This window comes from Tyto alba, unplaced genomic scaffold (assembly GCF_018691265.1).
Source record: "Tyto alba isolate M040663 unplaced genomic scaffold, T.alba_DEE_v4.0 Super-Scaffold_6, whole genome shotgun sequence".
NCBI lineage: Eukaryota > Metazoa > Chordata > Aves > Strigiformes > Tytonidae > Tyto > Tyto alba.
In genome coordinates this window covers 395484-410103 of record NW_024881327.1, presented here as the reverse complement: position 1 = coordinate 410103, position 14620 = coordinate 395484, and the positions used below count along the sequence as shown (strand labels likewise).

The 14620-nt window shown below is 35.6% G+C and overlaps 1 protein-coding gene across 5 annotated transcripts in view; it reads right to left on the bottom strand.

Annotated features, from left to right (window-relative positions):
* Window positions 1–14620, bottom strand: part of GLRA3 (glycine receptor alpha 3) — a 96111-nt gene that overhangs the window by 38857 nt on the left and 42634 nt on the right. For all 5 annotated transcript variants that reach the window (XM_032983355.2, XM_032983358.2, XM_032983356.2 and 2 more), the window contains one exon: window positions 1984–2207. In XM_032983355.2, coding sequence (XP_032839246.2) covers window positions 1984–2207 — 224 coding nt within the window. The remainder of the gene's footprint in view (window positions 1–1983; window positions 2208–14620) is intronic.

Genomic DNA, 14620 nt, shown 5'->3' with positions numbered 1-14620 from the left:
GCTGTATATTTCTTTTACCCTACTTTTTCCCACTCCAAATCTTCTTGATTCTTGTTGCTGTAACATCTGTTTAGCCTGCCAGTGGCAGAGCTACAGGGGGAGGGTCTGAGGAGGGAGCTCAGACCCAGGTCTTATTCCCACGCTATAAAAAATTGTTCCAAATGCAAAATCTGACTAGTAGGTTAGTAACATGGCAAGTCATTTCAAAGAAGAGGTGCCTGGACTTTACTGAGTTTCAGTAAATATTTTAGTATTTTATATTAAGTATTCAGTGAATCAGGAACTGGTACCAATTATTTTCTTGTCTGAATTGTTCCAATTGTTCCAATGCAATTAGGGGAGGAGGAGACATTAGGGAATGAAGGAAAAAGCAAATTTAGAAATGTACTTTTTTTTTTTTTAGTATCAGCACATTAGCAATTGGCATCAAAAGCTTAACTGACTCAAATTCACATAGCAACTCAACTAGATGCCAATGATCTGATTTTTAAATCTGTTTCAGAAATTGCAATAGTCCTTAAGTAAATCACAGCAACATAAACTTTCTGGCTCCATAAGAAACACAGAAGCTATCTGGCATCTGCTTTCATCACAGTCAATATTTGTTTTTATAATTTAATATTATATTTCTCATGTTGTTGTTTTGTTTTTTTTTTTTTTCTTTCTCTACATTTCATGAGACCATGAACTTGGTCTGAATTTTATTGAAGTTGCAATCCAAACTTGTGTCAGTTGGGTGGTGGTTTCTATTTTCTGTGTTGTATGTATCTGGAGAGCATAGGGCAAGGAGAAGTTATTTGATTAGAGTGGAACAACTGCCAGTGCCTCTCAGGGTGACTCAGTCTGGAGATAATTGATTTAGCTCTACTTTCTACTTGGGTCTGGATAAGGAATCCTTTTTACTTGTCTTCCATCTGTTTCTAGTGACAGAATACACGTGACACTGAAGAAAGATTATGTTCCCAGACTGACAGACTAACCTTCTTATGGATATGAAATGCTCTCAGGAATTTTAACCCAAACCTTTCTCCCTGTGTAAGCTTGACAAGACGCTGCCCACTTGCACTGGAAGGAGGGAGGAAGGACACTCCCTTCCCTTGCCACTGATACATCCACAGAAGTCACAAAATTTTTCTCTTTGTATACAATCTGTTTTACAGATTCCTGATGTTTCTTCAAAAAATCCAATTTCCCATTAATGCAGTGTCATAAAAACATGCAGAGTAAAACATAAAGTGGACAAGAGATATATTTGTTTTGAAAAGTGTAGCATTTTGCACAAGTAGGTCACTATTAATACTGAATCTATATCATGTCTAATGGGGTGTTAGTATACTTCTATCCAATGTGTTTCTCATTAGATCAGGTGTTTGAAGATAACAGTAAAATGCCTACTAATGTCTGTAGAAATAAAAGGAAAGTGCAGAGAAAATAAGTAGGATAACTAGATTTTCTCAATAATAATTGCTTCTTACATCTTAAACCTTCTAAAAAGTTTACTTTCCACTTTTCTCTCCAACTCCAGCAGTAAGTGACCTATTCTTTAAATGATATGCTTCCTCAAACAGGTCATGTTTCCATGATGAAGCACAACTGTAATATCCAAAAAGGTGAAAAAGAAGTAACATCGGATTGTTACATTGGAGAGCACAGCATGTGAAACTCACACGTAGGCCAGCTCAGAATATAATGCTCCAGGATTATTTGCTCTGTGCAACTGTCCTAGGTTCTCTAGGCTCAGGATCTGTACTTTAAAATGGGAAGGATACTTTTCTTATTATTTTTACTATGTGCATGCCTAATGAGGGATCATTTTCTATTCTAGCATTAGCAAAGAACAGTAATGATGATAAAGTTCTGTATTCAAAACTCACAGCTACGTTAGTGATAGTTCTGCATCACTAGCAACTGAAGGTACCCATTAGTAATTCTTAGGTACACTTTTGAGATTTTATCTGAAAAAAAATTCAATTAGAGACTCACCTGATGGAATAAAGTACATTTCCATTTTTGAAAATTCGCAACAACTTATTATCTGTTGTAACTTCATGAAAGTTGGCACCTTTTTCATTAGCAAAGAACAAATCAGGTTTCCAAATTGAATCCAGCATGGATGGATCTAAGTCTAAAGAGTCATCTGGATATTCACTGTATGCGAGGCGTGGATCATTCCAATTCTGACGGAGAAAGATGTTCACTCGGTAATCCTAAATGAAAGAGAAAACAAGCAAAGCTTTATTAAGCATAGGGATTTAGCTTTTATTTCATTTCTTAGCCATGTGATCCCCTGTCCATCTGTGAATGACAGAAGAATTACTCAGCTGAATGCCAGCATGATACCTATTTGCATTAGTGAGGACACAATGGATAAGAATATACATTTCAGGGCAATTGAAAAAATCCCAAGCTAAGGAAATACAACCTCCATTTACAGTTCATGTAACTCCATATAACTCTACCTGTGCAGTATCTTTGTCTTGAAATCAAAATGAGAGATGCAAAAAAAGAATCTTATGGAGTTACCTTCTTCTGCCCAAGTCCTAGCAGGGGCATTCCCACTTCCCTCTTTTAGGCAGTGAGAATCTGTCCCACCATAAGGGAAGTTAAATTCATTTGTTTTTTCTTTCCCTAGTCTTTACATATTTTAGACCTACCTCTTGGACTTTCTGTGCCTCAGCTCCCTATTGAAAATTGTGTGATCAGTAACTTGCCATACAGCTATCTGAGGAGAACACTTTGTTCCTCCTATGTTCAAATATGGTGGAAATCATATAACTCCTTATGATAAATTAGCTTAGGCGCAAGTGGAGTCACCTTAATTCTTATAGACACTCTTGTCTTAATCAAGGGTGCATTTATAGAAAAGACAAGTGGAGTTCTTCAAACTTCTGTAAGTCAGTTTGAAGTTGTATGTACTCTCTGTCAGAGACAATGTTGGATTTATGTCTGGACACTTTCCTAAAACTTTACCACTCTGAAAGATTAAAATATTTGTTTTTAAATAAAAGTGAGTATTATCATCTCATTACATTATATCAAGAACTGAGAGAACTGAGATACTGAGCATAAGGACATAGGGACCATACTTTTATTGGTCATAATGTGATTTGCCTCTTTCCACTACAGCATTAATTAAAGAAGATAAAAATAAGATAGAAACAAAGACATGTTAGGTGCAGTGAGGAAATGGTTGTCAGAGCTTATGTGACACGTATGAATGTAATAGAAGTAAATAAAATGACTTGTTTATTATTTAAAAAAATGGAAATTAATTTTGAATGAAAACTTTTTGAGTCAGAACAGGAGAAGAAGTGTTCAAGGCTGGACAATAAAATTTGGTCAATAACTATGGGTAGTAGGTATTAGTGGTTAAAATAACTAGTTAAAACCCCACTGGTGTAGAAATTGTGGGTACTGTTACAATTCCAGTGTCATAGCAATATTTGGTCTTATGAAACTTGGAACATGCAGCCATACAGTTATGAGAATCGTGCCAACAGACATAATAAAGGGCAACAGGAACCTCAATATGCAACATTTACTCATGAGAAATAGTTTTTTGTATCTTCAGCATCCAACTGTTTTGATCAATTTAATTACTCAACTTGAATAAAGGTAACCAAATATGCTAAAAACATGCTTACCAAGCATTTTTTGCTTGATAATCAGAAAATACTGCATATCATATACAGAAAGTCCCACTAGAGGATTTTATATTCATATAACCTTATACATTTTCAAGACAAAGACAGTAAGTGGAAAAGTACACCCGGAGAATTAAATTAACTCAGATTATTGTTTTCAGCAGACATGAAGAAGGCTCTCTGGCCAAATGGAAGCATAGAACATTAAATGCCAGGTGGAAAGAGCATAGGATTTGTTAGTAATTGCTTTTTAAAAAAAAAAAAAAAGTTAATTGTTTTGTTAACACCCCCTTCAGAAAAGGACTGAAAGAAAATTCCCTTTTTTTTCATCATGGCAAGTGACAGCCTCAAGAGCCATAAAAAGTTCTTAAGAGAAGCTCTTGGTATTTTTCATAATTAGCACCATGGCGTGATGAAGAGACAGGGATTTGTACTTCACAAATGTAGAATCAAGCTGCTTTTTTTTTTTTTTTTTTTTTTTTTTTTTCTATTGTAAGCCAAACCCCTTAGACAAGCTTGTGCCTCAGTGTTCATAGATCTGAGCTTCTGGTGTCTTCCATGCAACAAGAGGACATACTACCCCCTGAAATGCCCTTCGTTCTTTGCATGATATCCCAAATACCATGTAGTACCAGTTCCCCTTCCAAATTCCTGTATACAATCAAAAGGCCAGGAGAAAGCAGGATGTGGAAGCAGTGATAGCTCTGCTGTCTGTACAAACAGGTGGAATCCTTATACTGAAGGAAACATTAGCTCTAAACCTGGGGCACTGGGTGTGAGCATTGCAGCTCTCAGGGCTTCATCTACAGTTCAGCCAAATCCAGGCTTTACCTTTTAATTTGTATAACCTGAAGTACGTCTATTTATTTTACTTTTCTCTGTAAAATATGATGAGTATATGAATGGGATTACTTATAGAGTAAGGGACTTCTCACATGTATAAGACAGAACAGGTGAAAAATGCATAGCAGAAAGTTTAAATGAAAATGGAAAATGAAGACAAATGAAGGAATATGTCTAGGCTATATTAAGTTATTCTGTATGTCAGTTTGCCTAAAGTTTATTGGTTTAAATTGTTTCCAGCATTTAAGATTAAAAAAAATCCTAGTTAATTTTTTCATTGAAGCATTTGAAGCTGGTTTTCATTGTTCTCTCCCCTGAAAAGTCTGACTTAAATTTGCTCTCATTATTCACTAAAAAAATTCCTAATCTATCAAAAGGGAAGAGTTACATTTGACTGCTATTGTATGAAGGACAGGTATTCATCATCTCAGTTTAAAATTACACATTATGAACATAAAGCTTAACTGCTTTGAACAAGTACAGTTGTTTGATGCAAGCACAGAGACCAGACTTAAACTGCCAGAATTAATTTGTTTTCTTACAAGAGTAATACTGTTCTCACATGCTACTTGCCTGGAGGGGCGATTCCTAACTGTCTTAGTTTAGGCTGAAATAGAGTTAATATTCCTTTTCAGAGACTAGATGAGTGCTGTGTTTTGGATTTAGCTTTGAGTTTGGTGTGAGAAGAATGCTGACAGCACACTGATGTTTTCAGCTGCTGCTGAGACTTCAAGGACTCTCCGACTCCCCACGTCCTGCCCGTGCGCCAGGGCACAGGGAGCAGGGAGGGAGCACGGCCAGAGCACCAGACCCAAACTGGCCAGTGAAATATTCCATATCATGGCACGTCATGCTCACTGTATAGAGGAGGGGTGGTCGGGAAGGGGCTCTCTCTCTCTCTCGCTTCCGGGATTGCGATTGTGGGATCTTGGTATCTCGGGGTCGCTGGCCGGGAACGGGCTGGGGATTGGTCAGCGGGTGGTGAGCAATTACGCTGTACATTGCCTGTTTATATATTTCTTTTTGTTTTCCCCCCATCATCATCATTGTTCTCGTTTTATTGCCATTATTAAACTGTTCTTATCTCAGCCTGCAGGTCTCCCTTCACCCCTCTAATTCCCTCCCCCATTCCCAGGTGGGGAGGGGGAAGGGAGGGTAATTAGCTGTGGGGGTTGGTTGCTGATCAGGCCCAAACCACAACACTAACTCAAATAATTCTGTGCTGGGGAGGTACCTTCAAGGGAGAGAGAAATCTTCATTTAAATTGTGTTGACTTCCACAGCCACTTTTATAATCTCAAGGCTGCCATTGTCTGAACAGCTGCTGCTGTACTCCGATTCTACAGAATGAGATTGCTTTATGGGTCTGCACTTGCACCACTGTCCTTCTAAACCTGTAGCCACAGAGTGAACTTTCTTAGAGGTCAGAATACTGACCTCCTTCGTAGGGCTCAATAAAATAAAAATTGGGAAATCAGATAATTGCTTTTTGCTCTCCGTGCTGAGGCTGAGGCCTTTACAGACTCTAGTACTAACATTTTGATTAGCAGTTTCCAGCACACAGTAAAATCTAAAGCACTTACTGAATATGTTGATTTCTTCTTCATTATACTCATACAGATAGAGTAATATTCTCACAACATATAGAATATAGCTAAAATGCTTTATGGAAACTATTGCACAAATCCTCAAGGTATTAATTGCTTAACTCTCACTGGTTTCCTTAATGCATTTTTACTATGTGATGTGTGTGGAATCGTTCTAGATCTGAGAGATATATTAAAGTAAATTTCCAATATATGTCCTTCATTTGAACACTGCATATCACCTGCTTTCATAACTTTTGAATGCTATAATTTGAACCAAATAATCAGATTTTCATGCATAAATGAGTAATCTTCCAGAACTCTACCTGTTGTAGTTCTAAATACTATTATAATTTTGAATAATATATCTAAGTGAAATTTAGACTTCTCTTTTCCATAATGTAGTCAAAAGTCTCTTGCTTTATTTGTTCTAGCTTACTGTAAGATTTTAACATTGAAACCTTACTGATTTTTCAAGAACACTGCTAAGAGTAAATTTAAAGGCACTATGAGAAATATTGTTCTTGTGAAGAATTTTTTAAATCTGATAACTATGCCACTTTGTTGTAATGAAAGCTGAATATGATCTGCTGCTCCTAAGAAGATATCACAGATGTACTGGAAAGAGCTGCTGACATGAAGGCTGAAGTGAGGAATGAAGATTGCAGGGTGTCCTGGAGTAAGAGATAGAACTAGAGAGAACTACAAAAGTCATAGGGGGAAGAGGGAATTATTTACATGATTTAAGTAGATGTTACAAGTAGGTGTATCAAGAAGAGTAAGACCCAAGGGAATCCTGGTGTAAAAAAGTAACCAACATCTTGAAGAGAGACTTCAAAGTAAGAATAATTTTGTAATTAAAGTGGGATATTTCTTTTATTGAATTTATCACCCCAGAGGGAATGAGACTATTTGATCATACAGTTGTGTGTGTGTTATCATTCTTCTATCCACCTTCTCCCCTGCCAAAAAAAAAAGTTATCAGGTGCTGAGTTATCAGGTGCTCAGTTGCCAGTGAAATAGAATTAGCAATTCCATATTTCAGCACAACATCGTTGGCACACCAACCTAAAAAGGAATATTGTAGAGCATATGTTACTTAATTTTCCATTTTGTTTCCTGGGTAAATGAAAAACATATTTGGCCTTTGTTCTACAAAATATTACAGTTGCCTAATGAATTTTATCTTCAATATACTTTGACCTCTTAATCTTGATGTAATTTGTTAAATACGATGCTTGCAACAGGCTAATTAAAAGACCTTAGGAATTTTACCTTTAATATTTTAAATTTGATACTGTAAGAAAAAAAAAGTTAGAGTTAAGACTAACTCCACAACTGGAAGATAAAATGGAAAACTAAGCAGAAAATGGTTATTTTCTGAACCAGAGGAGTGCTACACAATCCAGTATCATACTAAACTTGTTACTGTTACGGAACAGCAGTAAAAATATAATATAAACTTTTTTATTTCACAGTTTTTAAGGTGAGTTCTCCTCTTGTAGCAAATGCTTTCCTGGTTTACCATAGCTAGAATTGACTAATTTATTTATCTATTTATTTTATTTTAGAAAACCATCAGAGAAAATGTCACAAAAAGTGAAAAATTATTTTGGGTTTTGTTTTACTAATATCAGGGTAGTACCATGTTGGGATTTCATGGATAAAGGTTGTCATAGTTGTCTTCTCTCTCAGGTTTGCTTTCTCATTCTCACTGCTGTACATGAAAAGCTACTATATTACAGAACACATTAATAGTTTTAATTTTTACTTGTGACATTTTCTAAAGTTGCTATCTCAGTCTATGAAAAACATTCAACTTGACATGCTTTTTATTGCCACCTTGATTAGTATAATTAGTATGCCCTGTGGCATATTAGTACTTTGTGGTAATAACATCTTTCCATTTTAAATTTGTTCGCTGGCCCTGAGCACTACAGTTGCACTTGAGGTAACCTAATTACTCTGGGTAAATTGATGGAGTTTTCTTAGTTTTCCTTTACATATCTGAAAATTTCAAACTGGACCAAAAGCTATTCAGCTAATGATTTCAATATGTCTTTGATGAAATTTCCCTAGTATGGAAACTCAAGTATTTAAATTTAAGTAAGCCCCTCAAATGCAAAGTCATTTTCCATGCAGGTTACCAATGTCATTGCAAAATCAAAGTAGAAGACCTTTGAAATTCACACTGACATTTGAGAAATGTAAATATAGTTTGTGTAGTCTGAAGGATTCCCCTCTATTTCCTCATGCTTAATAGTTGGAATTCCATGATTCCTGAGATTATTTATGCATCTGTAGTTATGCATGTTCAGAAAAAGAATATATAGAAGAAGGTGAAGAAAAGGATGATATAGGACTGATATAGGACTGAAGAAAAGGGTGATGATAGGATAGCCAGTTCTGTGAGAGTAGATAGGAAAAGACTGATTTCTTTAAAGTGGTAATACAAAGGGCATGTATTATGACTTAATTGATGACTTAGTTGCCATCCATAAATATATCAAAAAGTAAATACTAGAAGGAGAAAACTTTTTAAATCTAAGGAGGAAAAACATCCTTAATTATCAATATATTTAGACTGGACTGAAATGGCTCATTCTGTTGCTTATCATGCTAATAAACATTGGTGATCTTTTCACTGGCAATATTTATTATTGTAAATATTTTTTTATTACATCTTTGCATTATTACAGGTCTGAACTGCAGCAAGGATAGTGCATATATCTATTCTGTATAGCAGATTAATTAATGAGTGAAAAAAATTGCAACAGATTCCATGCTCCACCATTAACTGTAACACATTAATCTGTCAGAGATTTAGCATAGCAGCTAAAGAGAAATTAACTGTGATTTAAATTGATCGCGGAGTACTTAACTTTAATTGACACATCAAATCTGTGTCAGAATAACAAGATTTGACTAATGCCAAACATCCCTAAGAACATGCTTTTCTGTACTGAATAGCTGTAGGGCATTCATTATAAGAAGCAATGTAGATACGTTGCTGATTATGATAGAGAGTTTGTCTGACTCACAGAATGATTCTTGATGATCTGTTCCTGGGTAATTCCATAGGTTGAAGCTCTCTTTCCAGAACTGATTTTGGCAGCGGGTAAAACTAAGGATGACCTTACTGTTCTCACTCTGGGCTGGGAGCAACAGCAGTACTGCACCACTCCCTCAGTAAGAAACAACTTTGTGAATTTTCCAGAACAACAGGATTCCTCCCTCAGAAAGGAATGTGTTCATCGATGGGCCTTAGGAGAAAGCCTTCCTCTTGCAATTTTTCTTTCTAATCCTGTGACCCTTGTAATTTTGCTGTATAAGGGCAAGTATGCAGTTCCATGCACAAAGACACGTAAAACTTTCCTGTCTGGTCCTGCCTCAAGTTAGTTGGCTAAGCACTTTGTTGGTGATTAGGATCTCTAGATTTGAGCCCTTGTAGGCTGAGGATGAGCAGTAAGGCCTGTTCAGTTCCTGGATAAAAGCTCTAATCCTAGACTCGTTTGAAATTGCTGGGTTCTCTTACCCCACCCCCCCACCCCCCCACCCCTTAAGTAGGACAGGCCAGATATTTGGGGATTTCAATGAGAGATAACTTGCCTCTGATCTCAGGAAGCTTTATGAAATTGTTTGAGCTATTCAGAAAAGATTGATGATGGAGTTTGGACGAAGAGCACTCTCTTTCTTTGTCCATGCATGTATAAAAGCAGATTTTAAGGTGTTCATTAATATTTTTAATCTTTCTGGGGTTTTTGTTTGGTTGGTTTGTTTTTCTGTTGGTTTTTGTTTGTTTTTCTTATGCCTCTGAACTACTAGTTATCCAGGTGGTGTCCTGTGAATAGTTCTCGTAAAGTTTTATTTAAATTTTGAATAATTCTTCTGCAGAGTTTGACTCCAGTAACTGCCCAGTAATACTCATACTGAAGTCAATAGAACTAGAACTTACTTGGAAAAGAACTAGCTAAAATTAAGACTTCAAAATTACTACCTGTATTATCAGACATGTCACATTCCTTTACAGAATCAAAATTCAGAGTTCAGCAAGTAAGTATGTACACTACTTGTGCACCAAGTGCTCTTCCTAGGTGTGTCACCTGCTTTCGTAACTTTGGATTCTGAAGTGGTATGGCCTCTGTTAACGTTCTGCCTGGGACAGACAAATGTCACTTGCTTTCTTTTATTCTGGAGTGAGTAATATCTCATTTACCATCACTGCTCTTGGTTTGGAGGATGAGAACTGTTCTGTCACTACTCCAGTCTTTCCCTTACTGAAAGCTATCTCTCTTTGTCATTCAACCCATAGCTAAAAGAAGAATATAATCAGTAGTTTCTGTGATGACTTCTTGATTTTTTAGCTTCTGACTCCCTTGTCTTTATTACAAAACATTCAAAATCTGTTGAATTTGTGCTATAAAATCTACTTATATTCCACAGGTTTTAAGATGGAAAAATTGCAAAATGGACAGGTTTAGTTAATTTTAGTGTTGGTTTCTTTTCTGGTGTATTGCCAGTAGCAATGGCTGGATTTTAGTATCTGTGCTCACAAATAATCATCATATCAAAAGTCAAAGCTAGTTAATATCTAGGATGATTACTCTTAAAAAAAAAATAAACATGATACTGTATAATAATGTTTGTCACAGCTTTTACTGCATGTCCTAGAATATTTATTAACTGAAGATTGTACATTCTTCCATTCTTAATGGAAGTTGTGTGTTCCCAACTCCTAATGCATTACATTAAAATCACATTTTGCAACTTGTTCAATGTAATTACTGTTTTAAGCTTTAGCTCAGGGGCTTTTAAAATGTTTGCACTTTCAAGCAGTGGTATAAGGGATTAGATGAAAATGGACATGACAATTACATGAACACTAAGCGTCTGCCTTCGTTGATCTTTGCCATGTACTCAGTTGACAAAAGATTCTAGGGTTTTTTCTGCAGACAAATAATGTATCCCTGAAGATGCTTTTGCTCTAACAGAAGAAGGCATTTCTTGCTAAGTGAAAAGTTGATTTTTTTCTGAGCATATTCATTTGTTCAGATGAACTTTTGGTGTGATACATGCTATGTTGGTTTTAATGCATTTTATATGTTAGCACTTTGAATATGACTGCTTTCAGTGAGTGATTGAATGGGCTAATAGTAGAAATCTTTACTGAAAACATGTATTTTAAATCATCCTCTGTTTCATTTCCTTGGGCAAATATAACCCAATTAGATAAAATAGGAATTTGCAAATTTCATACTAACTTTCTTTGCAGCCTTTCTTGTATTGGTAGGTAAATATGACATTGTCTAGAATAAAGTAAATAGGGTAAAATAAAAGGTAAAGCTGAACTAGCTCAAGTCCAGAAGCAAGGCCTGCTAACTCCAGCAGCTTTAAATACCTGTTAAAATGGGCTGTGTGAAGGGATGTATCTCTAACTTTAGAAAAACTTGATTAAGTATGAGTTGTCTTTTTGTTTATTGATAGGCATGAAGTGCACCATGAAGTTTGTCAGGAAAATCATGCTGGTTTAGAGGTTCTACATTGATGCCATGGCAACACATAAATGTTAATGTGGATTTGAACTGTACCAGTATTGAGGAGAAAGGGAACAATTTGATTGTCTACACAAAGACTATAGTGGCATTTGAAAAGCCCTAAGATATTCTGCCTTTTGACTGCTATTTCAAAAAGGTGTACGTCTAGATAACCCAGGGACAATTAGGTATTATTAAGGCCATATCTAAAAACACTAAATGCACTTAGGCAACTAAATAAAACTTGGACACGCACAAATTCTATTCATTATCCATTTTCTAACCTGCTCCTTTCATGAGGAAATTAATTTGGTGAACCAGTACATATGGGTCTAGATGAATAGCAAGAGAGAAATAAAAAAATATAAAGTTCCTGGCCTTCCAGTAGGTCCATGATGAAGGGGGTGGAAGCAGACATTACTCATTGAAAAGTCAATCCTAACATTTTGATAGATCTCAAATACCATTGTTTGTAATACTACCATCATACCAGAACAGTAGTCACAGGCACAAATCTGAAACATTTTCCCTACATTTTGTTAAGCTGGGAAACGGTCTTGTTACACTGTAAAGTCTAGTATAAATATTTAAAAATTGCAGTAAAATTATCCAAAATGAATGAAAAACAACCAGTATAAAGTATAAACATACACTTTGAAAAATATTGTTTTATATATATGTATTATATCAAGGCATGCAAATTATATATTTTATATATTCAGTTTTCTGAAACTGTAGAGTAGCCAGTTTCATAATGTTCACAAAAATAAGGAAAAATATATTGCAAAACAGGGAACTAATAAAAACTAACTAGAAACATCAAGTCTTCAGAATTCTATACCTTCAGTCCTACTAGGAATCAAGTAGCTAAACCCTCATTCAATTAAAATCTATAAAAGAAGATAGAGCAGCTTAAAAAAAAGATTGTGAGAGATCCTACATATTATAGCACACAATGTTTGCAGATGGAAAACAGACTAGAAATCCTCTTTAACTAAACCTGTTATGCCAGTAAATTAGCTTTCATATGTTCCTACACATTTACATTTTGGAAATCTATTAACTGTGAAAGAAATCTAGTGACTGAAAGATTGGGCAATGTAAAGAATGCTTATTTTTAAAGCAAGAGAACAAGTTCAGATTTCCCTGAAGAGTTCCTGAAGATTATTGTTTTATCATTAAAAATGGGTAAAGAAGAAATAATGAATACATACTTTTTCTCAGTTATGTGTATTCAGTATATTTGTTTTTAATTCACCTTCAGTATCTTCATGATTGTGATAAAGTGTTTGTTCAGTACCTGTTCATACTGGCTCACAGTCTCCAACAAGAAATGCCTTGAAGAGGTAGTTGGGTTTTTTTTGTTTGTTTGTTTGTTTGGGTTTTGGGTTTTGTTTGTTTTTTTTTTTTTGGGGGGGGGGGGGGGGGAAAGAAAGATATGGAATTAAATTTGCTCCTGGAGTTTGATAATGTTTTGTAGAGACTTGCAAGGTGAGACCTTTCCAAACTGTGAAGGCTGCACTTAGAGGAAGATGATTTTTGTTGGCTTCACTATGTTGAAAGCACTGGATGAAGTTTGTTCAGAGAGCAAAAGCCTCTGCAAGCTGGAGCACTAGAGGCAGAGAAGCAGAGAAGCCTGTGAGCTGGGAATACCTGCAATTTGGAGAGAGGGAAGGTGACAATCTATAGATACCTGTTTAGAGACACCTGTCTGGTGAATCTGGACGGCAGGGTAGTGCTTCCTGGGTAAGATGGATAACTACCTAAAGGGACAAAGGAAAGTGCTTTGGGAGTAGCAAAGGTACAGACCCCAGTTTCTGTGCTGTAGGAGATGACTGGGCCTGATGAGTTGGTAAGCGAGGCAGATTCTGAAGTCATAAGAGTTATCTTCTGCTCGGTGAAGAAACCAAGCTGTCTCGGACATGCCGAGTTTTACTACTGTGTAAATTGGTATTAGAATCTAGAAGGATATATGGGGAAAAAAAAAAAAAAAAAAAAAACAAACATCTGGAACCATTGTTATAATGCCAGTAATGACACAGGGAGGGGCATGTCAGTAAAAAATGCATATCAGCCCACACCTTGCTGTGATTGTATTGGCTTTTAAAGAAAATTAAAGCCTGAATATCACACCCTCATAATACTTCCTGTTATACCAGCTGTTAATGACCATATTTGATAGCATGCTGTGTATTCTCTTTGGAAAAGGAAAAAGGCTAAGTAGAAATCAGATTCTTACAAGCTCTTTTGATGAATTGTATAATTTTAATGTTTAATTTTAAAATATTATTAAATAGTTCTGACTTTTTTGGACATGATTCAGGATGTTTTTGCAGTATGGATATGATGTATAAAAAATCTGAGTGCACAGCTCTTTCATGGTGAGTGATTATTTTTGCTATTGTAATTAAAAATGCACACCCAGAGTGCATGAAGTACCAAGTATTCCGAATAGTATGAAGGCATTAAAGTAGAACTGAATTTTTCAATTATGCCAAAATAACTAAAACTTATTCCAGGAAAGAATTTCAAGGTTAATGCTTCATGTAAAGTGTTTTTACTGGAGAATTTTCTAGCACATATTTACTAGACTCAAAAGCAGAAATTAGAAACAAATGTGACATTCTGAAAATCCTTTATTTTCTTAGTTCAGGTTCATTTAACAGTTATTCTAAAGTGGACTGTAGCTTTTATTTCTGTAATCAAAGTGTTAGTACATTGCAGGTTCATGCAAAAATGAGGGAGAAAGGTTATTTTCTTACAGTGATAGTTGGAGATTTATGGACTTAAGTCCTATTAGTGTTAATGGGAGTTAAGGACAAAATCTGAATATATCATGATGAGATTAATGTCCATTTCTTAAGTACATATCATGAGGCAGCTACACTAAAGATATTTGAAAAACAATTTCTTTTGGCCTACTCTTTTGATTTATTTTTTTTTTAACAATATCTTTACATTGGCATCTGTGTCCTTATAAATTAGACAAACATCATGAGTGGTACATAATCATA